Genomic DNA, 21,509 nt, shown 5'->3' with positions numbered 1-21,509 from the left:
AGCGCTGTGAGTACTAGGAACAATAGACTGTGTCACTGCCATCGTGATCTAATACAGGCCGTAAGGCAGACCATGTAACTCGCTTAACCCGATCACGAAGGACGGCGTTTCAACCATATAAATTAGTTGGAATGCATAAACAGTAACATATGTTTCTCTAAAATGTAGTGTAATTCCATTAATAAAATTTGAAACAATGACTATGAGACACTTCAGACATAATTCACTTGCGAGTTAAGATGTAATATTATTTATGGTGTGAAAATTACGTTGTTCGTATGTGTAATACCTGACTTTATTTCGATTAAATATTGCGAAATATACGGCCTGGTCTAGATTGAAAAGGCATTGACTGCGCCATATTTCGCTCTGTTGTGAAAAGTTGTGTAAACCACAGGACAACAAAATAACTGTGAAATGTTCGTTATCGGTTGTAATAACTGTAAATGACTAAATACAATAATTTGAATAATAAGGCTAAGGACTGGAAGGTCCGGGGTTCGATCCCAGGTGGTGACAGGATTTTTTCTCGTTGCCAAACTTTCAGAACGGCCCCAAGGTTCACTCAGCCTTCTATAAAATTGAGTACTGGGTCTTTCCCGGGGGTAAAAGGCAGTCAGAGCGTGGTGCCGACCACACCACCTCATTCTAGTGCTGAGGTCATGGAAAGCATGGGGCTCTACCTCCATGCCCCCCAAGTGCCTTCATGGAATGTTACGGGGATACCTTTACCTTATTTTTTAATATGGGAAAAGGAGACATTTGTGGTTCCATAAATATTGTAAGAAAAAGAGGTCAGAGTTATCCTTCTTCCGAAAGATCCAGGAAGGTGACTTTATAAATTTTTTTTTTTTTTTTTTTTATCCAATGCCACCAGGTTATCTTTTCGACATTTCTGGTCTTCTCTCCTGGCCGTGGCTTAGTTGTAACCCACTTCTGAGGTTGGGGCACCTGGAAGGCGGAGTTACATTACCCCGATGATGTGATAAGATGATTATGATAATGTGGTGCCAGGAGAGGTCTTAAATCTAAACTTAACCTAAATTCCAGACCATGGACGAACACAGGAATAATCCCCACTTTATAAAATATAATATAATATGCTTTATGAAAATCATATATAAACCTTATGTGTTTCATATTTCAAAAGTGGAAGGAAGGTGTTAATTTTTTTCAAAAGAATACAATATCGAAAGTACAATACATTTTATCGTCTGCTGGGGAAAGGGTCTGTGATGAGGCGATAGTAGCGATCCTGGTGGTGAGCAACTATCTATGGATGCGTATTTCAACTGTCTATGTTTGCATATTTAGTAAGTATTGAGCTTCGTAACTGTATATACTAGACTGTGATACAACTATACATTTATTTTTACAATGTGCAACATTTCAAGCATGTAATAAACAAATATTTTTCTTTCAAGGGAATGCACTGCGTGCTATCAAGGTATGAGAATATTAAAATTTTATATAAAATTTATCTGCCGTCAATATGAATTAACACAAGTAATGAAGACAAATTTACTACTTCTCACAGCTTACTTACCATGCCCAGAATTTGAGTTTCTTTTGAGTTTTATGAAATAGAAATTTTGTTGCAATGTAACTAAGTTATCTTGCTTCCCTAATAAGTGATATTATCAAGGAAGTGACCAGGGGTGCTAATACCACTATTCTGTTCAATCAGAAACAAATGAAATCAAGTTAAACTATGTTCAAGCATGCCTAAGAAGAGAGGAAAGATTCAGAGATATCAGCGTATGATATTTAATAAGTTAATGTAGCACCAGTTCATCAAACAGAAATACAATGCAAACTACATGACACTTAAACAACAACTCGTACCAATTTGGTGCTTTCATGAAAGTTTGCACTCAAGTCATGTACTGAACAGAAGAAATAGGCATGACAATATTTTCAACTTCAAAAAAGAAGTGTACAAAATATAGAAGATCACTGACAAATATTTTATGAAGTAAAAAGGATTAGAGAATAAAAAGTTTATGAGTAAGGCCTACCCAGTAACATAACCTGCCTATAAAAGAGGAATCATATTGCTTTATACGGATATAAAAGTTGACGGGAAATTATTCTTCTTTGCTAGAATTATAAAACTGTAAGCTTCATAAAGTTTTGTAATTTAAATCTTCTGTGTGTCTGCAACTGAGACATTTTGGATTCGTTTGTAAGTCAAAATAATAAAATGGCTGTATATTTATTGCAACAAAGCAATCTTGATACAAAACTGAGACATTATGTATCCAATTGCAGCTTGTCAATGATCTTCTGTGCTTATGAAACCAATATTTCAAGTGCACATATTAAAGACTGGTGGAAAATTACGTTTTAAATGATCGAAAACAGGAACCAAACCTTTCCATTAAAAACTCAAAAAGAAAACTTTTGGCCATGTGTACGAAACTGATTTATTATTTTCCTAATGCAATATACTAAATTATATGAACACAGAATGTTCAATACAGGGATTTTACTGAATATGCCAGCATTTCAAATATGATTAAATAGAAAGAGATTAAGGAATCTGTGACTAAGTAGTGAATGTATAAGTATGATTAATATATTAAAATTACATACATGCAAACACTAAAACACATACATGATAATATGTAGCCTATATTTGTGTATGTAATTTTAGTGTACTGTTTTGATACCATATTCATACGTAATTTCGCATATATTCAAACCATAACTGATTTTATATTTGTAAGTAAGAAATCGTTGCTTAGTCAGTTTGACGATTTCCATTACTCTTGACTGGGAATAATATTCAGCAAATACACTAATGGATGATTTTTTCAGCTATTCATGCAAAAGTTGCTGCACAGATTTTCATTCAATATCTTTTGTTATTCAGTGAAATAAAATGATTTGATGAAGGCAGAAAGTATCTTTGGAGTGCACAGAGGTGGAACTTCATACAAGATTTCCAGTAAAGAGAATAATTTTGTCCCCTCTGCAAAGAATCGAATATTTGATTTCCTAAGCTTAACAGAGGTTGCTTTATTAAGTAAAAGGTAAAGGTATCCCCGTAACATGCCATGAAGGCACTTGGAGGGCACGGAGGTAGAGACCCATGCTTTCCATGACCTCGGCACTAGAATGAGGTGGTGTGGTCGGCACCACGCTCTGACCGCCTTTTACCCCCGGGAAAGACCCGGTACTCAATTTTATAGGAGGCTGAGTGAACCTTGGGGCCGTTCTGAAAGTTTGGCAATGATAAAAAAATCCTGTCACCACCTGGGATCGAACCCCGGATCTTCCAGTCCGTAGCCAGCTGCTCTACCAACTGAGCTACCCGGCCATCCCGCTTTATTAAGTTTAAATCTGAATTTCATTTTTCTACCTTGCTTTCTGTTTATCCAGCAGCAATGACTTCTGCACTCTCATAGGACATCATCCTGCAGAGACATTGGAAGTCAAAATTGAGATTTTTTAAAAATATTTTTTATTATTTTTTAAAGTGGCTTATTTTATGTCTCAGGTTATTTAGCGTCTGAATGAAATGAAGATGATAATGCTGGTGAAATGAGTCTGAGGTCCAGCATCGATACTTACACAACATTCGCTCATATTGGGTTGAGGGAAAACTCCAGAAAAAACCTCAACCAGGTAACTCGCCCCGACCATGATTCAAACTCGGACCACCTGACTTTGCGGTCAGATGCACTAACCATTACTCCACAGGTGTGGACTTGGTTGAGATGTTGACCTACAGACATACTTGTCTACAAAGCAGTGAAATTTGTGGAGACAAAGAGCAGCAAGAGGGTAATTTTATCTCCAGATCTCTTTTACGTGTCATAGATATGCGACACAGAATCTCTGGTTTTATTTTCATTTTGAAGACAGCCATGTTACGACTTTTATCATCCACTGAACATGCACTGTCCTGAATTAGATTTCAACTGACTAAAGGCTGGTTCACAATAAACCGGAAACGAGAATCGGAACGAAGACGAAAAATGTAAAATTGTTAAAATGTGTACATTTAAATGTGAGCATTCACAATTAATGAAAAGCTTGCCGGAGCCCGGGATCGGGAATGGAGAGTTGGCCAAGTTTCAACTTTGGCATTCACGTTTCCAATCACAGCCCACTAGATTCATTCTATTGCCATCTAAAAGCTATTGTGTCGTCATATACTTTGTAGCAAGAAGACCGTGACATAACCTATGCATTATTTTGTTCTGTGCTGTGCATCATGGAGCAAATTTTATTTGATGAGATTCTAATATTGAGTGTTGAGGAAAATCCTCACGTTTACGATAAGCGGCACGCCTCGTATAAAGATGAGAAAATGAAGGAGAATATGTGGCTTTCAATAGCTGCATCTTTGAACACCGATTGGAAGCGAATCATATTTTATTACTGTATTGGTTGTATTACACACTACATATTCATGCTTCAATTCAATAACTACTTTGTGCTCATTTTTGTTCTATTACAAATGTTTCTTCTCTAATTATTTTACGTTATGGTAGACTTAAAATAGGTTGTGATAATAAAGATGCATGGACATATTTATAGTATCGTACCTAATGAAATGTTTCAGTTGAAATTTCGAAGTTGGTTAACCTGTGTTTATGTTGGCTGCCTTGTACTCATGAGAGAACGCCATTAGTTAATTATACACAAATAACATCAGAATGCGTAATATCGACTTAACATATCGTTATTGACATACATATCAATATGCATAGTCGTCTACGTTCTCGGTTTATTGTGAATAAAAAATTTTCACATTCACGTCCTCTGCTTCTCGTTTTCATTCTGGTTCTCGTTCCCGGTTTATTGTGAACCAGACTTAACTTGGTGTTCAATGACAAGTATTAGTATGCTTTAACACTGAGAATGATTACTGAATATGTTTAATTGTGTATTACACAATATTTATTACGAATTATATCTTAAAGAACTGTTACACAGTATAAGATTATGAGATGAAAATAAAATCGTATCTTACGCTACTAACAATTGATATCTGTGTTTGCGATTTGTACACCTGAAATGCTGGCATGCCCTGCGAGATCTTCCCTCTCTTCGGGTTAACAGTGGGTGACAGGAGAGACAGTGCAGGCAGAGAAGCAGGCACACTTACGCGCGAGTGCTTAAACTTGGTGATGGTCCTGTTTACCTGGACCCCAATCTTGTGCTGTGTGTGGCGGGATGTCTGCTTCACAAGCGCGCACATGAGCTCGGCCTGCAGCTCTGGTATGTCCAGACATTGCTGCAGGGCATTCTGTGCAAGCACTACATGGTAATCGATGCCAGCACTGTCCAGTGCCACAGAGATGAACAGCTGACACGACTGCAACCAAATACAATAGCATGTACAATGTATGGACATACTTTCTCATTAGACATTTTACATATTTTGTAACAAGTGAAGACCTCGGTGCAAAACCCAGTCAAGTCCAGAAATGAACATTTTACAGGAGATAAAAAAAACTTTCCACAAAAATTTAATGTGCATTAATTTCAAATTAATTTTTTACACGATAATTTAGGAAATTAGTAGGTTTTTTATGTGGTTACCAATTCTGCAGTGCCTGGAAAAAGTAACATAAGTCAGTTTCCACAAACCTTTTTTGATAATTTATTGACAACTTACACTGGTTTATGTCGATTTGATTTTTTTCTGTATGAATTATTGTAATGGGAGAAATACTTATGTCTCTTTTTCCAAGCGAGCAGATGTTCCGTAAGTTGTCAATAAATTATCAAAAAAGGTTTGTGGAAACTGACTTGTGTCATTTCTCCCAAGCACTGCAGAATTTTATTTTAGTAGGTTATTTTACGACGCTTTATCAACATCTCAGTTTATTTAGCGTCTGAATGAGATGAAGGTGATAAATGCCGGTGACATGAGTCCGGGATCCAACACACAAAGTTACCCAGCATTTGATCATATTGGGTTGAGGGAAAACCCCGGAAAAAACCTCAACCAGGTAACTTGCCCCGACCGGGAATCGAACCCAGGCCACCTGGTTTCGCGGCTAGACGCTCTAACCATTACTCCACAGGTGTGGACACTGCAGAATTGTTGTTTACATTGTATTATGATTATCTACGAAAGAAGGAGAGAGGGAGGAGGTAGGGAAGGAGGGAGTGATGAAGGCAGGTGAGAGGGGAAGAGGGACAGAGTAGGAGAGAGAAAGAGAGGGGTATGGGAGGATGGGAGAGTGATAGGGGCGGAGAGGGGGAGAGATAGGGGAGAGGGAGGGAGGTGGAGAGAGTGAGAGGGGGAGGGAGGAGATGGGCGGAGAGGGGGTGGGGATGTACAAGTAAATCATGGCTGAAGAACTACTACAACAAAGTCATGATCTCAGCACAATGATGATACCTTGAACAGTTTAATAGCTTCTGCTTGGATGGCCTCAGAGGACAGCGTGGTGAGCGGCGAGGCGATGCTCTCCTTACTGTGCAGGAGGTGAGGGTGCCTCCACAGCACACAGTCTGCAACAGTCACAGCATGATCAGATATCAGACTTGTGCTATCTTAAAAACTAAAGTATTTCCTTTCTTCTCCTCAAGAATTGAGTTATACATTTTTCACAGTTCCCTCTTATGAATGCTGGACAATAAATTGTACATACCTCTTCATTACATTCAGGTTCCATATTTGTAACTGACTCATAATCAGAGACCGGAACTTTGGCAGAATGCCTTTTTAAATGTGTTAAATCTATCTTCAATTTGAAAGTAAATCTGTATGAATTATACCTTTGTGATTGAAACGTCACAGTTTTATGTTGCCCTTTTCTGCCTTTTTTAATATAAATGCCTAATTAGAAAATAAATGCTTTTTTTGCCTTCATTTGATTATTTATCTATCATTTATTAATTTATTATTAAAAATGCCTACAGGTATATTTTAATTTATTTCTATAACAGCTACAATGAAAGTGACTTCACCGAATGCATATTATTGTCTTTCAGTCAGTTCATATTCTCTTTGCAACAATGAGTGCTGCCGTGAAAAAATGTATAACAGTAAGCGTTTTAATTATCGCTTGTGTTTATTTGACAAGGCAACAGTGAGTGCGGGTCTAACGTTATTTTTAACGGTTATTTCTCTTTCAGTTTTCATTGCGACGTTGTTGTAGCTAGCTAAATATTTCATATCGCAACATGTCAGTATAACCAAACACAAAAATGCACTTTCCAAGGCTACTTTGCTTCCAACAGTAATTGCAACACCGAGTCGAAAATCTCAATTTGCATTCGACTTATGTAAAGCTTTTCTTGCTGCAGAAATCCCTTTGTGGTTGTGGGTCTAGTAGAAGGTTTTTGTAATTGCCTTTTATTGCGTATTTTAGCTATTTATAATGTCTTTTTGCCTGCCTATTTTAATGATTCATAATGCCTAAACTTCCGGTCTCTGCTCATAATACTTAGTCCCTGACAGCACATAAAGAGTACAGGAGAAAAACAGTCAAAGTCACAATTTTCTTAAGGGTGATGTCATCTTCTAATTCAGTGTATTACTGCAAAATTTACTGCTGTTCCTAATGAAAAAGTATGAAAGGATGACTATAACAGTGGTGAAGGATGGGTGGAGCGGAGAAAAATTCTCTCCAACACAGTGATTTGAACCCAGGTTTTCAGCTCTACATTTAAATACACACTATTTTCATGATTTACATATTTAAATAACGATTTTTATATGTGTAAAATCCATTATTTTTAAAAAGCAACAATTTGCATTTTTTTTTTTTTTTTTTGTAAAACTTGTGTTGTAGATTCAACACGAGTAATAGGTTTTCTCTCCACATCACGAATTTGTTGAATTGTTTGACAAAAGGAGTATTACCATTTCAATTTCGTTAATTTGTCACTGCTAATTATTATGGACAGTATTTTTATCGGCAACTAACATTTTAATGTCTCCCCCTCTCCCTAGAGAAAATATTCAATTCACACCATGCCAGTATTTACATTTTAGTGATCCTTAACCTCAACTGGGAAAGTAAAAGACTGGAAAATTGATTGTCGAAGATTTTTTTTTTAAAGTAGTTTTATGTGTCATAAAATAAAAAATGTATGCTCAGTTGACCATGTCCGAAACTTAAAACTCAATTACGAGTTTCTATTGCAGTGCAAATAAATACCTATTTACTAAGAATCTAGGCCCTAATAATGTTTAATGTATAAGAAAGTTTCTAATACAGTAGAACTTCGATAATCCGAACATATAACGAAATGTATGCATAACATCAGAATGCACAGAAAACGAGAAATCAGGCTGACACTACTTGGAGCAACAGTATTATAATATATATTGTTTCTGCTGTTCTATATGCTTTAAATGTTTGTTTATTTATAGTATTGTGCAATATTTTTTTATGAAGTTCATTTAGAATAATTCCATGCTTGATAAACTTAGCTATCTTCACTCCAAATTAGTTCGGATTATCGAGATTCCACTGTATATAAAAAAATGCAAAATCAACAAAGATCAACTCACTCGGATCTCCATCTGTTTCCATTAGTTTCTGGACCAACTGCTCATACTGTGTACCAGCATTAGGACCTCCTCCCGATACAACAGTTAAGTGGTACATCCAAGAATCCTGGAATGTAACAGTTATGTCAATCCAATATAATGAAGTAAAAACTATAAGAAGCATATTTTAATATGACATGAACAATTAGTTTTATTATTAATGAGCAGTTGACTGAAATTGTAACAATACTTTCATTGTTATTGTATGGAATAACATAAATGTAATTCATTAAAAATATTTAATGAATGTTTGTTTCATTTTCTTTAAAATGTCTCGCTCTCTACTTCATTTCCGAGTTTGTTACACAAATATAACTAATTTATCTGATAAATTTAATTCAACATCCGCTCCTCGATGATATGTGTGTGTTTCTCACTTATCACTACATCCTTCAATCAAATCCTACGAACACTTCTCAGATCCAATGACACAGTATAATGGCGAATGAATGTGGCAATTTGTTGTCTGTCATAGAGAATGGCTGAATAGATGATGCAGCAAGGAAATAGGCAGTGTCTGCTACAATCAATCCTTGTCCATTTAAAATTCTATTATGGTCTCTCCAGGGCTTGAACCCAAATCTCTGGCATAAAAATAAATATTCTGTAACACTGGATCATTAGATAAAAAATCCTAATTGTTATAAATTAATTAATTTCTACTTGTCGTTTAAGTCTTGAATCAATAGTCGAACCCGGTAATCTAGAGATCACCATTCTTGGATTCTTGCATCTGGATCAGTTTAATCCCAGATGGAAGCAATGGATTTAATGGAAAAAGTACCGAAGTCAGAAAGTGAAACTATTCTTAACTAGAAAATTCCTTTATTCATGAGTGAAGATGAGTAAAGACAAAATCCTACGACAAGACCTGAGCTTAACTCTTGGTAACACAAATCACTATGGTAACAATGTGGAAACCCTCTCGACAAAACAGTGGAAATAAACCAATTCAAAATCTAAGAGACTAGAGTTGAGATGCATCAATGATTTAGCTGAAATCAACAGACAAACCAACTAGGTCTGAATCGATGTAACAGAAGTAATGTTATTGTATTCTCCATTTCTTTTGATCTGGAATAAATTCAAATTTAATTATAAATGAGGTTTTTCATTACTTTTCTGCAATGCATACAATAACAATTTCATTTCTGAATGTTAATTTATTTCTATGCTTAATTTAAACCCATCCTAACTCATATGGGATCTCTATAAGCAAGTGGAACACGTGATTCTGGAATGGAAGGGTACAGATACAATTACAGGCAGAAAGAAGAGATTTATTTTCTCTATAATCTTCGAAATGCCATTGGGATCCATACAGATTTCTGCCAAATGCAAATCAGAGTTTCTTTCTTTGAAGAGAAACTGAATAAAGCATGACAATCATACTAGTGATGTTACGAAAACAGACAGTTATACCTAGAATCCGGATTTTTAAGTAATATTGATCCTAAAAATATGTACATAAATATGTAAATAAAAACCTCAAATTATGTACTAAATATGTAATATCAAAATTGCACAGAGAGTTAAAAATAAATTGTTGTTATTTATTTCAATAAATACTTTCATTTATTACAGTATATGTCACGATATCGTTTTTGATACAATTTTAAAGGTAATCTAGGCATGAAGCACAGCATGCCACAAGATTACTCCTCTGTATTTTCAAGAGTTGAAGTTCCAGCGGTGATTGAATAGTGTGTTCTTATGCACTGACATCGCATGAAGTTAATGGTGGATATTTAAACAAATGGATGTGGCTGATAGCAATGTCTTCTGGAGAGTTCTGCGTTTTTCTGATAAAGATCTGGATAACAGTAAATAAACTGGTGTAACCCTGATTTCTTTCAACAGTGGTTGTATTGTATTGAATGCTGAAATATGTATCCCATTATACACTGACAACATTGAGTTTAAAATTGTATAAATACTGTATTTGTGTCCCGCGCCATGGCGTCGCGGTCTAAGGCATCCCGCCTAGGACTCGCATTACGGAATGCGCGCTGGTTCGATTCCTCATGGGGGAAGAAATTTTCTCATGAAATTTCGGCCAGTGTATGGGACCGGTGCCCACCCAGCATCGTGATGCACTTGGGGAGCTAAGATAGGTAGCGAAATCCGGTTGCAAATACCAGCTATAACAGCTGGGGGGATCATCGTGCTAACCACACGATACCTCCATTCTGGTTGGATGATCGTCCACCTCTGCTTCGGCATGTGGGCGTGAGGCCAGCAGCCGGCTGGTCGGTCTAGGCCCTTCATGGGCTGTAGCACCACGGATTATTATAAATATTTGTATAATTTCGTTTTAGTTTACGCTAAAATATTAATTTTTCTTAAACGGCATTTAATTAAACGACATTTGGCATGGACGTTAATTTTATGTAAAAATATGTAATTATCTTAAAAATAAATAATATTGTGCGAAATATATAAAAATATGCAGTACTAAAATTAAATATAATGGTCTTAGCAGCCAAATTCGCCAACATTTTTGTCGTTCAGACAGATACATACTAAGAAAAAAATATGTGTTTACGTAAAAATCCGGAATCTAGTTATATCCATCTGCTTTCAATAGCTTTGATTGTATACATGCGGAATTCTTTCATGTTTCATAATAAAAAGACATAGAAACCACAGGTACCTTCTCCTGTTTGCTAGGCATGAGCAAATAAGTGGGGCCTTGATGCGTGGGGAAGATGCCAATGGTGAGCTCTGTCATATGGCCATCGCCTTCTCGATCCTCACTATCTGAGTCAGAGACGTGATCCACTTCCTCCACACGTGCATCTCTCATATTTATTTGACCCACAGGGCTCTGAAATTAAACAACATGCTACAAGTCCTGTGACGTGGCAAACTGAATAATAAATAATTTTGTGCAAGATCGTGCTTATTTGCTTGGTTTCCGCACAAAACCAATCTGCGGAAAGTCTAAAATTCCACATTCAGTATTCCCAACCTAACACACATAACAATTTCCCTCTTCTTACCGCTTAAGTGACATATTGATTTTACTGCTTTAGGCTTCTAACATATTATTTTTAGAGACGTTCAATATAGTAATAATTATAAACTGGAAACTTACCACTGCAATTTCACCAAAATTGCAATGTTAATTATTGTTTTTAAATATTTGCAAAAATTAAGTAAACTCTACAACTCCACTAAAGTTACTGCATTCGTGATGCAAGTAACATTAAGGAAGCTGTGAAAAAATCAACAAACTTGCCGATGTTATTACTGCAATATGTTATATAAATAATATTGTTAAAATATTAAAATGAAAAATAAATCATTACATAACCTTACCGTTTGTTTTAAGTTCGCATTTATAGACTGGGGAAAAAAAAAAAGACAGACATATATCACGGCCTGCTAGAGTATAGTAAACACAGAAAACATTTTAAAGCAACAATGTTGAAGATAGATATTTTTGTTTTGCAAATTTGCCGTCATTGAACAGAAACCAAGATGGAGACTTCATTGCAACTAATAAGAAATTCCTCTTTCAGGTATGTAATAAACGATCTTCACACAAAATAATGTACGATACACGAGCGGTATGTTTTCTTTCAATTCTCAGAAATTAAAAAAGCTCAACTACGTTTCGCTTTTTCAAACTTTTCCTCGAACATGAAAACTTCAACATACCGCTCTTGTAACGTATATTACTATTAATAGCCTCCCTATCGATATAAAAAATGAAACTCAAAACATAAAACTATTTAGGGCCAAATTAAAGAAATACCTAATTTTTCACGCCTTCTATTCTGGAGGTGAATTCATGACATTCAATAACGCTTCATGAAATTGATACTAAAACTTTGTGTTGTACTAGTAGACTATATTGTAAATCTCGTCTGTATATATTTCATCTAGACTGTGACTATAAATTAAGGCTTTATAATAGTATTAAGTTTTTTGACTTGTTCGATATTCCAGCTGTAAGCAATGAATATCATGGAACGCTAATAAATACAATACAATACAATACAATACAATACAATACAATACAATACACAGGTTGTCTTTGCAAAGAAGTTGGGAAAGTAAAAATGAAATGGAGTACAAAGAAGTGAACGTCTCACAGCATTAAATGTAAATGAAGTAACTTTCTTACTGTATCGCCTGGATTCTTGAAGTATAAGAACATCTTGCCTATGAGAACACACCAGCACTTCTTCGCATGGCCATTCTTCACTTTCGTCAACCATCCTTGCAGGGTGGGCTTGTTGTCTTCCTTGCTCAGCAGCAGTTTCGTCGCATTACGCCTTTGTACATTCTGCCAACATATGAAAATTATTTCATACTTATCATAACAGATAGCAATAAATTAACTATCAGCTAAATTCCATAACTGAACGTTTGTTTGGAAACCCAAATTTTATCCACCCTGACTGAACAACATTTTGTATCTTTATTCTCTTTTTCGCCCCCTCTCACCACTTTTATGCAATACTAGCCATACCCGCGCGCTCCGCTGCACCTCTTAGAAATAAATATAAAGTAATTACATAATTAAAATAGGACGTTTGATCCAGGGAACAACTTTTACAACAGCGCAACATAATCTGCTTCGCTCATTACCCAATTTTTTTGCATTGCATTTATTGCATATATATTTTATGTATTTTAACACGATTCAATTGAGCATATTTATAATTTGAATTATAAAATAATGGATTGCTAAGCTAACGTACTATTACTGCATACTAAATCAATACACTCTCGTTGTTCGTTAATTCTCTGAGATTAAAATTAATGTACATAAATATTATTTTAAGAAATACAGAAAACGAATGTACAAATTAGCCTATCAAATTTTCTGTGCATAAGAAGCTATTTTAATCTTACCTGTCCTCCATTTACTCAGACGTTACTATAATAACATTATAGCATTATGTCCATCTAGAGAAACTACACTTTCCAATGGTGAAATAATAATTAATTATACAAATCGGTTAATTTAGCTTCTGATATTACTTCATACAAACACAGAAACATTCTCTGTAGGCTATGTTTAATAGCTTTCAATTGTTGATGTCCAAGGCCCCTGTTTCGATTGTTGTTGTCCAAGGCCTCTTATAGACGAAGTCATTTGTTCTTAATTCATTCACCGTCTTAGATAGTGTTATTTTAATTTTAAAACTCATTTATCTCATTAAATATCAGTCCTATCAAAATTTTGTAAAGAATAAAACTTAACGGAAATCATTTTTAAAGAAACTTTTGTTATGTAACATTTTTCACAAAGATTAATAATAAGCGAGATATTTTGATTTATTTAATTCAGGCCCGCTTATAACCCCCCTTTTAAATAAAGTATTTTGAATGCCATATAGCCTAAAATCTAAGTTACAACGAACTTAATTTATATTCCAATTTTCATATAAAGTGGTTCAGCCATTATCGCGTGAAAAGGTAACAAACATACAGACAGACAGACAGACAGACAGACATACAAACAAAAATTTCAAAAATGCGATTTTCGGTTTCAGGGTGGGTAATTATATATGTTAGGACCAATTATTTTTGGAAAATCGAAAATTACCAGAAAAATTTCGGCTACAGATTTATTATTAGTATAGATATACATCAACTCCATCATCATACATTGGAGACTAACAATTCATGGAAACATCCCGCTCTTCCGAAATTGTACTCTAGATACATTATTATATGCAGACGATCAGGTTCTTTTCGCTACAAATGAAGACGAGCTGCAATACTCACTACATCACCTGAATATAATAGCACAAAATTTCAATATGAAAATTACCCCAAACAAAACAAAAATTATGGCGTTCCAAGGTAAGCAGCCAGTTAGGAGTAAAATTTGTACTGGAACCCATATGTTAGAACAGGTAAACTCATTTAAATATTTAGGTTATAATTTGACATATTTACCTGTTACTGATATATCTGAAAATATTCGACATTTTAATGGAGCCTTAAGAACCATCAACCAGCTTTTCACAACCACGAAAACCCAAAAACATACCAGGTTAAAAGCATATAAAGTTCTAGCAAGACCTGGCCTCATGTATGGTAGTGAGGCCTGGACTGTCCGAAACTCAGATGCTCAACGTCTAACAACTGCGGAAATGAGATTTCTAAGGAGGACTGCCGGCTACAGCTTGCTTGACCACAAAAGGAATGAACTAATTACAAAAGAATTGAAAATTACACCTATTTATGAACATCTCAACCACTATAGACAAAAATGGCTTAACCATGTCAATAGGATGGACCGTTCCAGACTCCCAAGACAAATTCTCCACCATACACCACATGGAAGACGATCTTTGGGACGCCCCCTGAAAAAATGGACGGAGACCGTAACAGGCCACTAGGCCTAATACCTGCAAGGACGATGATGATGATTCTCTTTTTCTGTGTTTTTTTTTTCACAGTACTAGTGATTCAATGTTGTACCCATAGAGGGCACTTTTTTCCCAAGTGCAATTACTTCACCGGACAGATGGCATGCCTGTCACGAGATATGTTAGGATGATAGATGAGAAGTGATGGTGAAGGGTTAATGAAAATTGGGAAAGAGTCGAGCTGTGGCCCTTTAAATTAGTACTATCCCAGCATTCACCTGGAGAGTCTTGGAAAACCACGAAAAACCGAAATGAAGATAGCCAGTCCCTGGGATCGAACCCTGGACCTCCCGAATAACAGATGGGAATAGTAACCATTATTCTACTACGCTCGTATCTGCTAATAACAATATTTTGTACCTCCAGAGGACTGGAAGATGTAAATTATTTTATTGTTAAACTTAAAACATGTCAGTGTTTGAGGTTCATAATTCTTTACTTCGAAAAGAGAAATTACATTAAAAATTAAATATGAAAGTTTTGTTTTTTACATGTATAGGTACCTCATGGTAGAGGTACAAACCTGAAGCACACGGATCCAATCCTCCATCGTTGCAATTGAATCTGCAGTGAGGTAGTATGTCTTCTTGCCAGTTGAAATCTCAAAAGTGGCAGCACCATCAGCACGAGTAATGCGACAGATCTCATCCAGCACAATTTGGCCTTGAGGTTTCCGGTTCACATCACTCTGTAATGAAACCTTATGTTATTCCAAATGAAGAAATCGCGAAAATGTGTATTTAATATATCATTTTATGGTCTGGAGAGACATGTTGTGTGTCATAACTAGACATGAAATACAATGCAGGAGACAGAGGGGAACATAGCAATAGTAACGAAGAAAATATAAAATATAATCAACTGTTTATAAAACTGTTAAAATACAATAAATAAATTACTTAAAAAAATATTAGACACATCTTACAGCATACATCATGGATTCGGAACTATCAACATGGACTCCGATCAAAGCCACAGATAAAACAATGACAAATTAACCTAGAAGGAAGGAGGATAATAATAATCAATAAATGAGAAGTCGAATTCAATTGCTGTTTTGAGAAATTATTATTATTATTATTATTATTATTATTATTATTGTTGTTGTTGTTGCTGTTGTTATTGTTATATTATTATTATTATTATTATTATTATTATTGTTGTTGTTGTTGTTGTTACTACTACTACTACTACTACTACTACTACTACTACTACTACTACTACTACTACTATTGTTGTTGTTACTACTACTACTACTACTACTATTATTATTATTATTATTATTATTATTATTATTATTATTATTATTGTTGTTGTTGTTACTGTTGTTATTGTTATATTATTATTATTATTATTATTATTATTATCATTATCATTATTATTGTTGTTGTTATTGTTATATTATTATTATCATTATTATTGTTGTTGTTATTGTTATATTATTATTATATTATTATTATTATTATTATCATTATTGTTACTGTTGTTATTGTTTTATTATTATTATTATTATTATTATTATTATTATTATTATTATTATTATTATTGTTGTTGTTACTACTAATACTACTACTACTATTATTATTATTATTATTGTTATTATTGTTGTTGTTTTTACTGTTGTTATTGTTATAGTATTATTATTATTATTATTATTATTATTGTTACTACTACTACTACTACTACTACTACTACTACTACTACTACTACTACTACTACTACTATTATTATTATTATTATTATTATTATTATTATTATTATTATTATCATCATCATCACCACTCTCGCTTGGAATCAAGAATAAAATAATGATGTTCTGGAATCTAAATACAACAATACAACAGGACACCAATTTTGTCCAAGTTGGTATGAGTGGTAATAATATAAAATGCATTAAATCTATACTGCAAGGAACAGACTGATAAGTTTCTTCTTCTCCCTTCAAATATAAGTGCGCCTTCCAATGATTTTGGAACATTATTAATTTCTTCATTTTATACTGCATGCATTAGCTGCAAATGAGCGTCTTACTATTTCATTATTGAAATTTTAAAATCATACGTGCAACAAACTCTAAGACCTCAAATATTGGTGTTATTACATACAGTATAACTGATAAACAAATATCAACCATGGTAAGTTACTGATGAACATTATCTCAATTTATGTCTGACGAAATAAGCACGCCATTAATGATCTCAATAAATAATCGACAACATGGATTACACATGCATTAAGTAATTTTGTATTTTAATATTACATGTATTTGTGATTCTTGGCTGATGTAACACTAATTTAACCTTTCTTCCGATTATAAAGGAACTATTTTGTCAGTAGACAGCCACTCATTTGCAGAGGTTCATGATCTTGTAAATTCACAGACTTCCATATAATTGTACTTGTAACGAACCTGTGACTTCCAGTACGTGAGCACTCCATTCCTGAGCACAAACCAGCGCTTTCTCCAAGTCTTTAGCTTGCCACCAAGTTTTGCCAAGTGACCTGCTTTTTCTAGAGACTCCCCAGTAACTCTCTTGTTGGGACTGTCCAAGTATGACGATACACGCATTAGTAAAGATGGCATTGAGGACTCGATGCTGGTAGTGTCTGCTCCACAGCAAGACAGAGCATCAGGAGGGATTGCATAGTCATCAGACATTCCTGACTCAAATGATGTGTCTGAAAAACAAAATAAATTGAAGACGCTATCAAAGGAAATATAATGATAAATTTATAATAAAAGTGGTATTATGATACATATGTATGGGCATATTTTTTCATTAGATGTTTTATGTATTTTGTAACAATTGAAGACCTCGGTGCTAAAACTGGTCAAGTACAGAAATGAAAATTTTACAGAAGATAAACTTTCCACAACAATTGAATGTGCATTAATTTCAAACTGATTTTTTACACGATAATTTAGGAAATTAGTAGGTTTTTTATGTGGTTACCATATTCTTGTTAGTTCTCTTTCGTTCATACAATTTTTTTTTTTTAATCGTGGACTTGAATGTTTTTTGTCTGGAAAATACAACAGATTTCTTTGTCATGTTTGAACTTCATTTATTTCTTCGTGGCAAACAAATCTACGAAACTTACTTCAGTCTCAGGTGAGCTCCTGTTGAGGGGTTAATCAATGTGCACGCACGCACATACACAGATATATATTACTGTTCTCCAACCAGGAGATTAACCGTGAAAGGAATGTGCTTACTATTGCGTCATCTATTGGAACGAAGTAGATAGATAATATTACCGTTTTAACGTCAGTTTAAAAAAACATGTGCTCCCCTGCATATGTTATTTCCTGTATGGAAGGATTAAAAGACCAGGAGATTAACAGTGATCTAATTTTGTAACTAGGGTAGTATAAGAATGTATCAGTGTTATCGTTTGTGCTTTGAGAGTTAGCCAATGGACATGTGTGTACCCACGTGTGTGACCTTATGACATCTTATAACACCAACATTCATTCACTGCATTAACCTGCTGCGTCTCATTCCCCTGAGACTTTCTCCTGGTTGGAGTACAGTACGTATATATTATAATTTTCAAACAATTATTATTGTACTAGGTTAGGTTAGGTTAGGTCACAGTGGCTACGGGTGAGTTAGGACGACCCTTTGCACGTCGGCCATACTGAGGCCTATTGTACATCCCGAAGTGTATGGGATGAATGAGGATGAGGGTGTACCAGCCCATCAGCTGCATTAACTCCACATCCGCTCAGCCTCCTATCCTCCCCCGCTCTAAGTTCACACGACCCAGGTGACCAAGCAGCACAGAATTCATTCCAACGGTCCTTCCAAGGTGTCAAAGCGCCTTTGGAAGTACTCTTAAGGACTGAATCCTATTGTACTAAAAGCTTACAGCGTTTAGTGTAGTCAACAACAGTAAGCTTATAACAATTGGTTATTTAACAATGTCGTATCAACTACTGAGTTATTTAGCGTCGATGAAATTGGTGTTAGCGAGATAGTATTTGGCGAGATGAGGCCGAGGATTCGCCACAGATTATCTGACATTTACCTTACAGTTGGGAAAACTTCGGAAAACCCCAACCAAATAATCAGCCCAAGCCGGAATCGAACCTGCGCCTGAGTGCAACTCCGGATCACTAGGCAAATGCGCTACTAGTATCTGATCTTGGGGGACCAAAGTTGTAGTTAAAATTGGTACTGAAATATAGGACTGTAGGGAAAGACTGTTGACCTAACTTCTATCTAGCAGGAAGATCTGTCTGTTTTTTATGCAAATCAGTGAAACAGTCAAGTTCTTTTCAACTATAGAGATATTACTAAAATTCAGACTTGATGGATTCTTGTACAGAAGTGTGCAGCACATATTTATCTGTGCAGTACATACTAAATGTCAATTTTGAAAAAAATTGGACTTGACTGGTTTTTGCACTGAGGTCTTCTATTCTGTTCCATATCTTCTTGCCAATGAACTTCTCGCTTGTAGTTTATGTTCTTGACCTATCATTTATAAAACATACAGAAATGAAATCATATACTGTATGGTAAAATAAGAAGTTGAAATTATCATCATTTGCACAGTACAGAAAAAACATTTCTTTGTAATTTCAAAAAGTAAGATACCTGACTTTCATTATAGACAGTACAGTTTAAATAGTTGTATGTAATTAATTTTGCAAAACTTGCCGTGACATAGCTCTTGATACATTGTAACAGTTTCTGATATTACTTCGCTACTTATGAAAATAGGAATTTAAAATTGACAGAAGTAAGAAAATTAATTTGTTGTTTAGTCCTATTATATTACTAAATTAATCAACCACCCAACAGCACAATGAAAGCAAACAGTTCAAGAGAAAATATTTCAGGAACAATTTCTCTGAAGAACAGAGTGATCTTTACAAGTGACTGTGAAAAGAAGACAATCTCTCAATACACAGAGTGACCCTTTTGCTTTACACATCTTACATATCCTTCAAATTTTCTGTGCAAAAAAGCAATTGTGACTACATATTTCAATTTGAACAGATTAGGATAGAAACCAAGGTCTACTCTTTCTCTCCCTTCCTCGTCCTATCTCTTTTTCTAATCTCTTAACCCCCAAGTTTCTTGTTACAAAACTGAAGTTCCTTTTAATCCCAGGATTTTCTTGCATAATTTAATTTTTGTTTGCTCAATTCTTGTAATAGCTAGGATTACGTTAATGTTGCAAATTAATTCGTGCAGATATCTTGAAACACTAAAAATTTTGAGTGAAGAAGTTTTCAAATGGAGGTATAAATCTGTAGGTATAACAAATTTTTAAGGAGAAATAAAATATTTCTTTCACTCTATTTTCTATTTCCATTTAACGGTTAAATTTACTGCTTACTTTTGTTAATCATTCCGTCTATGAATTCTTAAGCCCTAATTATCTTGTTTGAAGAAATTTTTCAATGAAGATACATAGGAGAGTCAATAAGTAGATTAAAATTCGAAGTAGGACCTACATTTTTTAATAAGGTGTCTGTTTGTAGCTATCACTGCTAGATGGCAGTATTATCCAGGTGTCAAAATGATCGATCATCCAAGAAGACAGAATAAAGCAAACGATATGTTATCCCAGTTAATGACAGGTGATGAGTCTTGGGTGCATCATTGCCAGACAGAGCATGTATCAATGCTGGGATCAAGTCGCCAATGGAATACTCATGTAGATGTGCTGCCATCTTTGAATTGCTGCTTCTTTGTTTCACTTGTATGCACATCAATAATACTGCCATCTAATGATGATAGCTTCAGGCACCGCATTCAAAAATATAGGTGCTACTTCAATTTGTAAGTTACTTACCGATTCTTCCTCAACAAATTATGTAAATAATAACTCTTTTGTGCGAAAGACAAATTGTTTACATTACTTCATTCATAAGTTTACCTTAACAATTTTGAAAAAAAGAAAGAGCGTTAAGAACCAATTTCAAGTAAACAGTTATTTTGTACAAGTTTTTCGAATGACCCATAAATGTTTTTAGTGAAAATGATGATATATTACGTGCATCATTCACAATTATTCAATTTATTGATTTGTTAATACTGAACAGTAATAAAACACATAGGCCCAGTTTCTTCAACCTTTGTTAAAATGCATCTAACATAGCGTTAATTAACTGTAAGTTAAAAGTATGAAATGCTGTTAAAAATATTGCGTTTCTTCAACTTTACAGTTCACATTTTAACATTCTGTTTGTTAACTCTCTGTTAGGACCAGAGATTCTAGAGTTTAACCATAACCTATAAACAAGTATAGGCTCATTTCTGTTTTCTGAACTCTGACAATTGCGATTCTCGCTTGTTTCCGTTGTTTGATTCAGAGAGGATAGAAGTCTTTCTATTGTCTCAGGTTTGATTTCAGCCTCTTTCCTCGTCTGTATCACAATAGCGTGGAGCGGCGTATTGGTATTGCTGTTATGAAATGGAAAACACTGGAACAAAAAGAAATCGTGGGACTAATTTCTCTTCGTTCGAGAGAAACCTTCTGCTGAAAATTATTTCGCAGTATAAACTAATTAATGAGAATAAATAAACAAACGGATCTAAGTTGAAAGCGAAAAGCGAGGCTTAGCAGAA

At 34.7% G+C, this 21,509-nt stretch overlaps 1 protein-coding gene across 1 annotated transcript in view; it reads right to left on the bottom strand.

Moving 5' to 3' along the window:
- Positions 1-21,509, bottom strand: part of LOC138708825 (uncharacterized protein CG43867) — a 414,444-nt gene that overhangs the window by 46,053 nt on the left and 346,882 nt on the right. The window contains exons 11-17 of the mRNA XM_069839027.1: positions 17,333-17,601; positions 15,446-15,610; positions 12,660-12,821; positions 11,181-11,354; positions 8,489-8,594; positions 6,365-6,477; positions 5,120-5,329 (exon numbers count right to left, since the gene is read on the bottom strand). Coding sequence (XP_069695128.1) covers positions 5,120-5,329; positions 6,365-6,477; positions 8,489-8,594; positions 11,181-11,354; positions 12,660-12,821; positions 15,446-15,610; positions 17,333-17,601 — 1,199 coding nt within the window. The remainder of the gene's footprint in view (positions 1-5,119; positions 5,330-6,364; positions 6,478-8,488; positions 8,595-11,180; positions 11,355-12,659; positions 12,822-15,445; positions 15,611-17,332; positions 17,602-21,509) is intronic.

Source organism: Periplaneta americana, chromosome 11, assembly GCF_040183065.1.
Source record: "Periplaneta americana isolate PAMFEO1 chromosome 11, P.americana_PAMFEO1_priV1, whole genome shotgun sequence".
Classification (NCBI taxonomy): Eukaryota; Metazoa; Arthropoda; class Insecta; order Blattodea; family Blattidae; genus Periplaneta; species Periplaneta americana.
This window is presented reverse-complemented; position numbering and strand designations above follow the sequence as displayed.